This window comes from Furipterus horrens, unplaced genomic scaffold (genome assembly GCF_987537825.1).
Source record: "Furipterus horrens unplaced genomic scaffold, mFurHor1.1.pri manual_scaffold_3, whole genome shotgun sequence".
Taxonomy (NCBI): Eukaryota; Metazoa; Chordata; class Mammalia; order Chiroptera; family Furipteridae; genus Furipterus; species Furipterus horrens.
In genome coordinates, this window is record NW_028327173.1 from 208,703,309 (window position 1) to 208,716,736 (window position 13,428).

The 13,428-nt window shown below is 52.1% G+C and overlaps 1 protein-coding gene across 1 annotated transcript in view; it reads right to left on the bottom strand.

Moving 5' to 3' along the window:
* SETD3 (SET domain containing 3, actin N3(tau)-histidine methyltransferase) overlaps positions 1–7,562 on the bottom strand; it is a 48,703-nt gene extending 41,141 nt beyond the window's left edge. Inside the window, exons 1-5 of the mRNA XM_090271376.1 lie at positions 7,457–7,562; positions 6,316–6,408; positions 4,080–4,228; positions 1,899–1,971; positions 1,350–1,606 (exon numbers count right to left, since the gene is read on the bottom strand). Coding sequence (XP_090127502.1) covers positions 1,350–1,606; positions 1,899–1,971; positions 4,080–4,228; positions 6,316–6,408; positions 7,457–7,559 — 675 coding nt within the window. The 5' untranslated portion in view covers positions 7,560–7,562. The remainder of the gene's footprint in view (positions 1–1,349; positions 1,607–1,898; positions 1,972–4,079; positions 4,229–6,315; positions 6,409–7,456) is intronic.
* Positions 7,563–13,428: the final 5,866 nt, after the last annotated feature.

A 13,428-nucleotide genomic window follows, 5' to 3' on the forward strand; every position in this document is an offset into this window, starting at 1 on the left:
CCTGGCTATCACAAGTGCATCTCATTCTGAAACGAAGCCCCTGGTTAAGAACTTCTCTACCAAGCTCACTATGGCCTATTTTCTTTTTGTAACGAGGCCCCTCTGCCGCCTCTCTCTGTACTAACGTTAAGTGACAGTCACATCTCCTCCTTCTGGGAAAGAACCACAGGCAGACTGCACACGCTGCCGGGGCGACCGCCTGTGCGTGGGAAGCTGTGGTCCTCCCACTGGAACGTGGTGGATTCCCAGGACCCCCAGGGGTGTGTGGGGTCACAGGAGAGACAGAGTTGTTTTCCCACACTGCCCATCTGACTTGACAGCACGTCATTTAACGTGACTTTTCAAACTCGAGCAAACAGACACTTGCATCCGTTTTTAAGGGTTAAAAACACGAAACCAAAGACCAGCAACAACGGTAATGGAACGTGAGACCACGAAGCCGTTCCGAGCTTGAGGCGGGGCGCTTACGAACGGGGGTTTCTTAGGGAAGATTAAGAAATACTAACGTAGGTGCTATGGGGACGGGGCGAGAACAATTAAACAAACTGAAAAGTGAAGCCACCGAACAACACGGCCTGAAGGTAACATAGATCGAGCGTCTCTAGACAAGCCCGACTGCACTGAGGGCCCCCCGCAGGGCCCCTCACTTCACCCGCCGAGCAGCCCTGGGGGTGCTGCGGTACCCCCTTCCCAGGCGGGGGAGCGGGAGCACAGGCCTGCCCAGAATGACACGGCTCAAAGTGGCAACGCGGGGATCTGAACCCTGGCAGGCCAGCCCTGGCGCCCACCCCCAGTTACCGCCACAATGGCCAGCAGAAGTGGCCTCAACCACAAAGTCTTTCGGTTTTCTCACAGGAAGCTGTACCCCTATCGGCCTGGGGCCCCGAGGCCTCGCTCACAACCTTACAGAGACTTGCGAGGCTTTTACTTAGAACTAATCAAAACTAATACAATACACAGTGTGCTCTGAAAAAAACAGAGAAATTAGCATCGTAATTCAGTAAATAATTGTCCATATTTTACTACCAATACATAGGAGGAAGCCACAAATGGACTTTTTCTTGAAAAATTTACATGCAGAGCACTTTTTGGTATTATATTTTAGAGCTAACAGTTAAGTTTTCATTGTGATTTGTTTCCGTAAGACCTTGGCGACCTCCATCCCTTGGGACCCACTGCCGTTTCTGTGAGCACTGGACACTGCTGCGGTGACAATGGATAGACTACCTTACAGTGAAAAATGCTGAAGCCTCCCAAGCTGTACAGGGAACAGCTGCGCGATCAGCTTCCCTCCCCGCCACCCCCCACCCCACCCTGGGCACACTCACGGAGAGCAGCCAGCGGCTCACCTGGATGACCTTGTAGAAGTAGGCATACTGCCGAGCTGTGTTCTTATACTGGCTGAAGACATCGAGGACAGCCTGTGTGGACTGCAGGGACCGAACCTCATCTTCCTCAAAGTAGAGGGGCGTGTCGTACTCGCTGGGGAGGGTCTGGATGTAGGGCTGCCAGAAGGAGTTGGGGTCGGCTCGCTCACACAGCAGGTGGAAGGCCAGGGTGATGTTGCCCATGGCCTGCAGAATTCGATCTTGAGAATATAAGGGCCCTGAAGTAACCCAGAAGTTAACAGTGTAAGCTCCACAATGTCTTTAAGAAGCATTCATTTCTACTATTAGAGTCACAGCAATAACTAAGCAGTACTCGTAACATTTAATGTGACGCACACCTTTCTTCTGACATTCATCTACTATCAGATTATACGCACGGAAAACACCTAATGTGGATTTGAGGGGGAAGTTCACTAGTTGAAAAAACTAAATATGGTCCTTAGCTCCACAAAATGAAATTTTATATCTATCATTTTCACCTTCCTATAAAGAGTCAGAAATTATTCTCACCCAAAACTGAATTTTTAGCAGATTCAACAGTCATTAGTAATTTCCGTGGAATCCATAAAAACAATTCTTCTGCCTAGGAGGAAAAAAATAAGAAAAGAGTAGAACCATGAAAACACACCACATTACAGCCTTTAATCCATCACACATGGAAGACACTTTAAGAGTGCGTATTGGCGCCTCATTTCTAATGACCAAATGTATCTTAAATGCAAACATCTATGGTGTCATTAAGTGAGTGGAAGTTGCTTTAAAATCCTGTCTCTGGTAGAAAATAACTATATATACCGAGAAGACACCCAAAAAAGAGACTTCAACTTTAACATACAGTAAACATAACAACTTGGGGTAAAGCACAAAGATTTTTTTTTTTATTCTTTGTCAGGCTTATACTTTTAAGTGCTAAAAGCAAAACAAATTCCTCGCTCCAGCAAAAACGCGACTCTCTCCACGTGAACTGCTCCCACTATTGAGTGTCTGAAGCTGGAGGAACAGCACTCCCCCTGCGGGCCTGTCTTGAGACCACAGTCACCAGCAACGGCACGAGCCCACAAGACAGATCTTGGCACACTAGTTTCCCTCCAAAGTCTTCTCTCCTACTTTGACAAGATGCCTTTTTTCGGTATGTTCTGTGTGTGTGTTCATACTGCTCACAGTCCCCCGATCGTGGTGATGAGATCACGGGCGTATGCAGATGTTTCCGCTCATCCAAATGTACACGTTAAACATGTGCAACTTTTTACGTAACGGTAATACCTCGGTAAGCTTAAAAAAACTTGCACTGAGTGAAGACGACCACAGCTAACGTGTCTTGGGCAGCATTCACCCTAATGACGCTGTTTGTCTGACGCAAGAGAAGAGCATGTGGCATCCTGCTGACTCTTGCTATTTCCCAGCACCTACCAGTACCTGAATAACGTGTGTGCACGCGCCTTGTCCCCTACTCTGGACTACAGGCCCCATGAGGAAGAAACCTGGGTTTTTTTGGGAAGCCTGGTATAATAACAAGCAAGGTACCACTGACATAGTAGATTCTTTAATAAGTATCTAATAAACCAGTGTATGGTTTATCAACGTATCATTGAAAGATTAACTGCATAACCTGGCCAAAAATGATGCTGAAGGTCTGAGGGGGCCCAATAATGATACCCATTTCCTCCACCCAAGTTCTGAACCAACTGAGAGAGACACGAGACCCCACCAGATGGTCACCCCAAACGACACTGAATCCCAGAATAAGGCAGACCTCCCCCACCTAGTTACAGGCAGAGCCGGAGCCCCAAAGGCCTCCGTGCATGGGGCCGGCCTGGAAAACTTAGAGGCTGGAGACTGCCCAGCACAGCGAAGGCACGGGAGCAGCAGCTCTCACTGAAATAAAGGCCAACCCCAGGGCCTTCTCCCAAAATCATCAAACGTATCTCTAGGAGAGGCAGGAGTGAGAAGCAGAGAGGCCGCTGCTCCCTCCAACTGAAGGAAGAACCAAGAGTGAAGAAAAAGCACTTGTCCCTCACCAGATGTGTACTGCAGCCCCTCTCTGTATCGCGGTTCACTTACGGCGGCCTCAACATATCACGGGATTTTCAAAAATATTACATTTCATTATTTATCGCAGATTTTTCGCTCTATCGCGGGAGTTTGAGGTACTGTATACGAATGTTGTTAACGCTACGGAGGTTTTAGAGTGCAGAATAAACATAAGGTCCCTCCTTCGCTGGGGGCGGGGTCTAGAAATGTAATACCCGCAGTATACGAGGGATCACTGTACTCCTCTTCTTCTCTTATCACCTCTGGTTTGCCATGATGCTAAGTGGTACCTCCAACCACTCAGCCATCCAGCCAGCCAACTGGTAAGCAACCCCCACACCCCTCCCGCCCCCACCGCCCACATCCGGTCTCCCGCAGGGCCCCGTGTGCCCTGCCTGCAAGCCACCTGAGCCCGCATCCCTCTATTTCAATCTCAGAATCCCAGGAATGTGCACTGACCTGCCCCCAGGCACGGCTCCCAGGAAGACGAGCTGCCAGGGCCACCAGGAACACGCAGCAGCAGAGGCTGGCTGTCCACTGCCCCCAGGCCCCCAGGCCCAGAACAAGCCCAAGCATCTGGCCCCACGGCCTGTGTCCTCCACACGACACAAACCAGACACACTTAGATCCCCCCACAAAACCAACAGTCTGTAAACTCACCTTGATATCTCTTGTTGCTCTCAAGCCAAAGCCCTCTTCTTTGAAATTAACCATTTCAAACCCCTCGACTGAAGCTCCATTTTCAGAGGCCCATTTCATTAGATCAGGAATGTAATCTTCTCTTTTTCCATCAAAAGTAACAGACAGACCTGTATCAATCCATGTTTCACAAAACAAGAGCTGCTTTTAGGACATATATCATTCATGCTACTCTCAGAAAATAAAAAGGATGGTAACTAACATGGGAAATAGTAACAACACCCCAATCCTGAAAAAAATCAAAGCTAATCACCAGAGAGTGACAGCACACAGTGACAGGAAAGGGGAATTAAAACCGGAAACTCCCGTGGGTAACAGAGAAGTGTTTATGGGTCCCCAGGCCCTGGGAATGCTGAGGTAGGTAACCTGATGGGAAGGAGGGGAAACCTCCCGACTACCGCTAACCGACGAGCAGCCCTCCCCGGAAGCCCACACGCCGCCTCCTCACGCACACCTGCTCTAACACAGTCCCGTGAAGACACGAGTCTGGAGCTCATACGTGCCCAGGAAGACGCGGGCGAGGGTGAGCCCCGGTTCTAAGGGCACAGAACCGGAGAGCTCTGCAACACGGTTCTGTGGAGCGGTTCTAATAAGCTGGATCTACATGTATCCATACAGAATGTAACACTGTATTCTTAAAAATCAAGTAGTATGACACCACTTACATAAACTTCAAAAATCCCAGTTACTAAAATATGTTTCTATGGGGTCGCATATGAAGTAGAAGAACATTCACAAGACAACACACCCCCTGCTCCCCCGGGGGAGGGAAAGGGCCGGGATGGAAGCCTAGCTCTTCCACTAGCTCTCGGGGTAGGATTTATTTCTTAAAAACAAATACAAAATGAAATAAACCAGGAAGGGAGGGAAAGGGAATCAGACCAGTAGCGGAGAAAGAAGGGAAGGCTCTGACCTGTATTCAGTTCAAGTAGTAGGTTCTTAGGCATTGTTATATCATTTTCTGGATTTCTCAGCGAGAAATATTTTTCAGAAAGATGAAAAGCCATGCACTGGAAAAACCATTATTTTGTGTGTGTGTGAAACAAGGGAGAGGAACAGGAACGTTATTAACGTGAGGAGCTGGGCGTGGAGCCGACCCAGGTGTTGGGGGTCATGTCGCCACGATGTAACTAAAGGTCCACAGTGGCGCAATGGCCTGGGCAACATGGAGCCAGGCTGGAAACGCAGACCCCTGCTCAGGGAAGAAACCCGACCTCGTCAGGGGCCATCTGCGACCCGCTGAGAACGAAGGCGCCCTCTCACTTCGGTGTCCACCGTGGTGACATCTCTGCTCAGAAGACCCGCAGGACACACAAAACTGTCAGCCACACCTCTGGCGGGCCATGCTCAGCACAGCCTACGTCTGGTGCAGGTAAATACCTTCTAAAAGGGCCTGTCACCACGTGGGGTGTGAGACCCTCTCCCCCAAGGCTGTGTGTCTGCAAGTGGGCGTGGGGAGCAAGGAGGCTGCTGCCTCGGAGAGAAAATAAACACACCCTCTTCGGACTCACTTTCAAGACAACAGACGAACAGAGAGCCCAATAAGGTTTTTCTCATCCTTTTAAACTCGAGCTGCTTATTATGCGCCCCCTCCCCCTCCCCCGTGGCCCCGAATCCCAAACTTCACTGTCTGCGCTTCACAGAGTGAAAACCACAGGCACGTTGAATAGGCTTTTTCAGCTGACGCTTGGCCCTGTCGCCAGCCTGGCTGAGAGTAAGCCCGATGTCTCCTGAATGCACCCCATAAAAACACAGCCTGGGACACAGACCTCCATCTCTTATTTAACCCAAGCATGCCTGAGTTCACCACGCGTCCTGGTGAACATGAACCCATCAGTATCCTCTCGGGCGTTGACGGCACACGGATTACGGACTGATGTCACCCCCTGAATGAAGCATGGTAGGGAAAACAGACCTAAAGGTTTACTTCATCAAATACAGGGAACGGGAAAGCGCTTCACTTCAACCCTCAGAAACAAGCCTTTGTTCTGTGTGGGCTACAGTTTTCCCGTCCCCAAGGGGCAAGGGCATCTCAGAAAGGAGGCCCAACTCTCCCAGCCCAGCGGCCCCTCCCTCCACAGTGGCCTTGCAGAGAGGGCGAGTGACCGAGACCTTGGATCTTCTCAGCCCGTCTCTGATTCACGCCATGTCTCCACACAATTTTCTTAAAATACAGCTATCATTCCAGAAAATGTACCTTTTTGTTTTTTCCGTATTTTCTCCACTAGAGACCGGATCTGCACATACTCTTCCCACTCCTTCCCGGGGCCAGGTGCAGGACTACTGCATTCTGCAACACAGAAGCCACAGGACTCAGGCATGTCTTTCAACGTAGCCTGTGCTCTTGAGAAGAAAGGGGATTTGGGGTGTTGCTGATGATTTATTTTTGAAGGACAAAGACGCCACAGCCATGGTGACAGACACGATGTAAGAAACAAGGACATAGTAACTCCCAAACCAGTAGAAAGTCATTAGTAACGAAGGGCAAATGTAATTAGAGGGTCTTAAGGGCAAATGTAATTAGAGGGTCTCTGAGAAGGGAGCTGACATCACTGGCATATCTACAAACCACAGAAGGGGCATTTAGATAACCGTGTTAGATTGTAACTCCGGAGTAACCAGTAATGGAGAAACGGGGAAGAAGGAGAGGGGAGGGGGGGCTAATTGCGTTAGGGAGGGGGAGCTGATCGCTCTCACTTTAGGGTGAGGAAGCTAATCACTTTAGGGTGGCAATTTCAGGGTGGGGAAGCTAAGACTATATAACACCAGTTTCCTTTGTCTACTGGGCGCACACATGCTCCTGGCTGAGGGCGCGCCCGGCTCTGCAGACTCGTGAATAAAGGCCTCGCTTTGCTGCCCACGTCCTGTGTCCCGGTTTTATTGTGAGCGTTTCTCACAGCCGGAGTTCTGAGAGGCCGGACACTGGGCACCCACCTGGCCTGCCCAGCAGCTCCCTCCTCTTCAAGCAACTGTACTGGTTTCAAGAGAGCACTTCCCATGCCCCTGCTAACCCTCTCGGCGCCCTCTGTTCCCCGAGGACAGGAGTACATGTGGCACGTCATTCAAAGTAACCAATATGTACGCCACCCGGGCCTCGTTAGAATGACACGGTCCCACAGGTAGCTACACACTAGCTGCAGGCGGCAGCAGCTCCACTTCACAGGCGGGGAGACTGAGGGCTCGAGGTCCTATAACTGCCCAGGCCCCAAGGCCAAGCCCAGGCTTCACTGCACCGCAACACTCCCGTGCGCGGTGACGCTCCTGTGTGGCGCTGCCGATGCGGGAGCACAAACGCTCATGCCCCATGGGAAGGCGGGAAGGCCAAGGGCGCGACTTACTCTGTAAGAGCTCACTCGTCAGGTTCAGGGTTTCCTTCGGGGACACGCTTGCTGTAGCACCAGTGCCTGATTTCTGTGTTTTCACTCGACTCTTCTTACCCATTTTCTGACTACAAAGAAGAGGAAAAAAGACAAAGAGAAACATTACATTTCCAAGGAAAAGAAGCAAGAAATAAAACGTGGCACCACAGTGGCTTAGCCTTAAGATGCTAAGATCTTACCTCCCACGGCCCATATCCTGAAGTTTCCTTCCAGAAAAAAATAAAAAATAAAGTGTAATAAATATTAGTACTTGGAAGTTCTCAAATGAAAAAATAACCTACTTCAGAGTCTCTGGAAGACAAGTTCATTCCTTTTTACCTACAAAAACTATACCAGAAGGAAATTTTACTCGAATTTTTTCACATTACGTGGATTTTATTACGCGCACTAAAATGTTTACCTCTTGACCCTACAGAAGAGTTATGCACACATACATGCGCCACAAACGGTCGCCTGGGCCTAGAAACTGACACGCCTGTGGTCTCTCCCTGCTTTGCTTCTAGGGGCTCATCCAACCCTTTCCTTGTGCTCCACAGAAAACTCGGAGAGCCCTGTCCCAGGCTTCAGACCACGGACTTAAACGAGGCCCTGCACGATCTATCTTGTAAGAAATGGCCAGACTGGCCCTTAAGCAGATGAGTTTTCGGTCTGCCAGAAGGCAACAGAGCAGACTAAGTCCACTTCTGACGGCCACTTCTGACCAGGGGCACAAGGCCCACATGGTGTTCTATGCCGGTCAGACACGTGCTGCCCACAGCCTCCCTGTGTCCCTGCCACGCCTGCAGAGGCCAGGGCTAACGACCGCGGTGGCACAATAGTTTTGGTTTTAAGTTGCTGTTGAATGAATTTATAATTTGTACATTTAAATTACCCTGACCGGTGTAGCGCAGTGGGCCGGACATAATCCTGGGAACTGAAGGTTTTCGGGTTCGATTCCCAGCCAGGACACATGCCTGGGCTGCGCGCCAGGTCCCTGGGTGGGGGCGTGTGAGGGGCAACCGCTCAATTTTTCTCTGGCACATCAAGGTTTCTCTCCCTGTCTTCTCCCCCCCCCCTAAAAACAAACTCTTAAAAAAAAAGAATCCTAGTTAAAAAAACTTTTCATAAAGCAAAGAATCATCTAGTACCATGAGTAATCATTTCCTACTATAGCTTTCTAACAGAAAAAAGAAAACTGTGAGGGGTGAAGGAAGAGCAGTCGTCCATCAGGAAACCGCCGACACCACCCACGTGCCTCCCATGACGAGTCCAGAACTGCGGAATTTCAGGTGTGGAAGAGCCCTTCAGTTACCTGTGCTAGCCATCAACCCTGCCAACGTTTAAGATAATTACTTCTGACGTGAGGCAGCAGTTACTGCTGTCAGCGCGCTCTGCTACCCACTGTCAAATCCAGTCTGAGAACGCACAGAGAGGCAGGGACGAGCCTGTCACCCCTAACAAGCGCACCGCCTGGAGTTCAAGTGGCAGAGGCAGGCAAGACCCCAGGTTCTGGGGGCGCCCCCGCTCCCCGCTCCTTCGCCTCCGCTTGAGAGCCCCGCAGTCCCACACCGTTGACAAGCCCCAATCCTGCCTTTAGAAGAGAAACCAGCCTTCCGATTTTCGACGACAGCTTCCTGGGCCCTCACAGCCCTCCCTCTCCAGACTTCGCCCGCTCTCATGGCACATTCCAAAGGGGACGGAGCCGCTGAGCAAAAGGCCCGCTCGCTGACGTGCCATAACCCTGAGTCACCAGGGCCTCTCAGGTAGGTGCGCTCGGAGGGGGCACCGTTCAGTGGGAAACTGCAGAAGCCCCTGGGGGACCGTGACAGGCAGCAATACTGAAGCCGTACAATCACCGAGTGAACAGCTTTCTTAGTCATTAGTAAACAGGTGACGGGAAAAGCCATTTTAATGAGTATTTTTCAACACTAATCCTTTAACAGAAAACTAGTGACATTGAAGTCATGGCTGTTTCCTGAGGTGGAAACCTTAAAGCCACTTAGTCATACAATTTCTTAGACCCGGTTATGTTCTAATGAACTCTAGCCTAAAAGAAGGTGGGAAGTGAAACGCAGGGCCGTAGATAGGCAATAAGCCTAAAACGTTGCATATTTATTAAGAGCTCTATGTAGATACCTGATTGTCTACATTCTCTAAACAGTTCTTTAGTCCTTCACAAAGAAGTGTGGAAGCATTTCTTCCTGCTCGGTCCCTCTGCCCCCTCGTCACAGGGCCTACGCGTGTAAAACTGTACTTCAGCTTGGTAAACAGTATCCCTCAGATCCCTTTCAAAATCTCAACTTCAGAGTCAACCTTGTCTTCCGTTGTCAGCCAAGAGTGTTTAGACTTATCTTGATTATTAATTAACTTTCTTTCTTGAGAAAGAAAGACACTCTAAGTCTTGACTTTGGTATTTGAATTTTATAATTATTTGGTATCATTTTTCTTCCATTCAAACCTATTTTAGCTGAAAATTGTCAATATCTGTGTCTGTACCTCTTGTTTTACAATCTGTTTATTTCCAAAACCTGGAGGACACTCCCCACCTGGAAATCTGCTTCCCCAACTAATCTCTGGCTTGAGTTACTGACTGAATTTAACAACAAAAAGCAGGACTTCTAATCTTGCCAACTGTGCTTTAATTAATGTTTTTCCTGAAGCCTACTAAAGTAACTTTGAAAAAAAAGTCTCACCTCCTTTGTAACAGAAAACTATATCGCATGTATTAATATTTTGTTAGAAAGCTATTTTTGCTTTAAGAATAAACATATAAATTAGTTATATTTACAGATCAAAATATTTAACATCTCCAATTTTATAAGTAGGAAAAAATGAGATGATAAAAAGAAATCCAACATACAGAAGTCAGTTTTGCCAGGTAAGATGTGCCTGTGAATGCAACAACTAAAAAAACTTAAAAGCAAGGAATTCTTAGTCTTAAACTCCGAACTGGCTAAGCAGGACTCAGAAAGAACAGATACCCAAGATGAACACCACTGTGACAGAGCAAATCAAAACAGGCCCGCAGGGAACGCCAGCGAGCTGAGAACACAGGTAACTGGCCACACGCAACTCCTGAAATAACGTCGGGATAAAGATACATTCACTCTTCTGTTAAAAACGCTTCATGCCCTTGTAATAAGTCCCTGCTACGCCTCCGCGTGTTGAGGCGGAAGGACAGGACGCAGGCTGGAAACGGCCTCCGCGCCCCAGAAGAAGCAGCGCCCACAGCAGCCAGGAACCAGGACCGGCTACAGACCCGTTTCTAAAGATAAAAGCCCTCCCAGTGAAAGGTAGTCATCAGACTACACAAAAATGACTCTATTATTAGTTACATTTCTAAATGCAACTTCGGATAGTGACTTTTAAAAAAGAAGCAATTCAAACATTTTAAGAGACTTAAAATACCTCAAACGAAAATAACTAGTAAAAAATAAAAATGTGTAACCCTGAGCCAGGACATAAGCTCTTTACTCACACTTGCACTAAAATTCCACGCAGCACCAACTCTGTTCCTGGTTTTCACTAAACTCAATTATTATCTACCAGCAAGCCCCCGGCGCTAAGGCAGACCGGTCCCTAGGCTCACCCTGTCCCTAAGGCCGACCCCGTCCCCTAACGCTAACCCTGTTCCTGACACTGACCCCGTCCCTAAGGCCGACCCCGTCCCTAAGACTGACCCTGTCCCCAAGGCCGACCCGGTCCCTAAGGCCGACCCTGTCCCCAAGGCCGACCCTGTCCCTAAGGCCGACCCTGTCCCCAAGGCCGACCCGGTCCCTAAGGCTGACCCTGTCCCCAAGGCCGACCCTGTCCCTAAGGCTGACCCTGTTCCTGACACTGACCCCGTCCCTAAGGCTGACCCTGTCCCCAAGGCCGACCCTGTCCCTAAGGCTGACCCTGTTCCTGACACTGACCACGTCCCTAAGGCTGACCCCATCCCTAAGGCTGACCCTGTCCCCAAGGCCGACCCTGTCCCTAAGGCTGACCCGGTTCCTGACACTGACCCCGTCCCTAAGGCTGACCCCGTCCCTAAGGCCGACCCCGTCCCTAAGACTGACCCTGTCCCCAAGGCCGACCCGGTCCCTAAGGCTGACCCTGTCCCCAAGGCCGACCCTGTCCCTAAGGCTGACCCTGTCCCCAAGGCCGACCCTGTCCCCAAGGCCGACCCGGTCCCTAAGACTGACCCTGTCCCCAAGGCCGACCCGGTCCCTAAGGCTGACCCTGTCCCCAAGGCCGACCCTGTCCCTAAGGCTGACCCGGTTCCTGACACTGACCCCGTCCCTAAGGCTGACCCCGTCCCTAAGGCCGACCCCGTCCCTAAGACTGACCCTGTCCCCAAGGCCGACCCGGTCCCTAAGGCTGACCCTGTCCCCAAGGCCGACCCTGTCCCTAACGCTGACCCTGTTCCTGATACTGACCCCGTCCCTAAGGCTGACCCTGTCCCCAAGGCCGACCCTGTCCCTAAGGCCAACCCTGTCCCTAAGGCTGACCCTGTCCCCAAGGCCGACCCTGTCCCCAAGGCCGACCCGGTCCCTAAGACTGACCCTGTCCCCAAGGCCGACCCGGTCCCTAAGGCTGACCCTGTCCCCAAGGCCGACCCTGTCCCCAAGGCCGACCCGGTCCCTAAGGCTGACCCTGTCCCCAAGGCCGACCCTGTCCCTAAGGCTGACCCTGTTCCTGACACTGACCCCGTCCCTAAGGCTGACCCTGTCCCCAAGGCCGACCCGGTCCCCAAGGCTGACCCTGTCCCCAAGGCTGACCCTGTCCCCAAGGCCGACCCTGTCCCCAAGGCCGACCCGGTCCCTAAGGCTCACCCTCTCCCCGACACCGACCCCCTAGCCTGTCATGCCCTTCCCCGTGGTAAGGAGGCCATCATGAAAGCAAAGACAGCTGAACTTCAGGACGGAAAAATATCTGCCTGCAGCCTTCACATTTTCTCCTTCTCCAGCAGCCTTTATCTCAAGCTAAGGTTTAATTTCCACGGAAAACACGGTCTGAACGTCCACGGGCGAGCAGCTCAGCGCCCCCGCAGCGCGCTCGCGTCCGGCACCGCCGGGGCCCGGGGAACAGCCCTGAGCGCGGCGCTGCGCCCTCGGCGCTCCGGCCGGAGCTTCACGTCGGACGTGAGCTTCCACTTCCGAGGGCACAGAACGCCGGGCGCACGGGAGCGGCCGCCAGCTGCGGCCGAGCGCGTCTGGGGTCCGCACGGAGGGCTGTTCCGCGGCTCCGGGCCCGGCTTTGCACGCTGCCTCCCTGGGACGGAGAAAACCCCCCCCTTCAGCTGCTGGAACGAGACCAAAATACCCATCCCGGCAGCCGCAGGACTAATTTGGTAGCAGGGCTGCGAGCGCGGGCGCAGGAGCGGCAGGCGCGGCTCGGGCAGGTCCTCCCGAGGGACCGTGACCGTGGCCGTGGCCGTGACCGTGCGGAGGAAAGCTGCCCGGTTCTGCTCCAGGCTGGAGTTCAGTGCTTGCCCGTAAAGCAGCAGGAAAAGCCTCTCCCAGATGCCGGGTTAGGTCACTTCTGAGAAGGAGGACGGGGGGGAGGGAGCGTGCCATTTACAGGGTAACGTTCACGCGGCCCCGCGGCCGGTCCTCGGCCCCGCCAAACGCACGGAGCCGGGCCATCGCCATCACGGCCAGGCTGCGCGGAGCCCGTCCCAGGTCCTCAACAGCAAAAGGAACCTGTCGAGACCCTTGAAAAGCGCTTATCTGGAAGCGTTACGCCTCCATCCCTTCGAGGGATCCCACCCCGGGAGCGCACGGAGCGCGCGGCGAGGCCCCGCAGCCCGGGGCGCCGGCACCCGGCACGCGCAGTCGTGTGCTCCTCCCCGAGCGGCCGCCGCGCCCGGCGGGAGCCCCGCGCAGCAGGAGTGGAATGCCGGAGTGACGAGCTCCCCAGCCCCGGATTCTTCTCCCTAGTAGGGCACGAGGACGCGTGGAAGGGGGCCA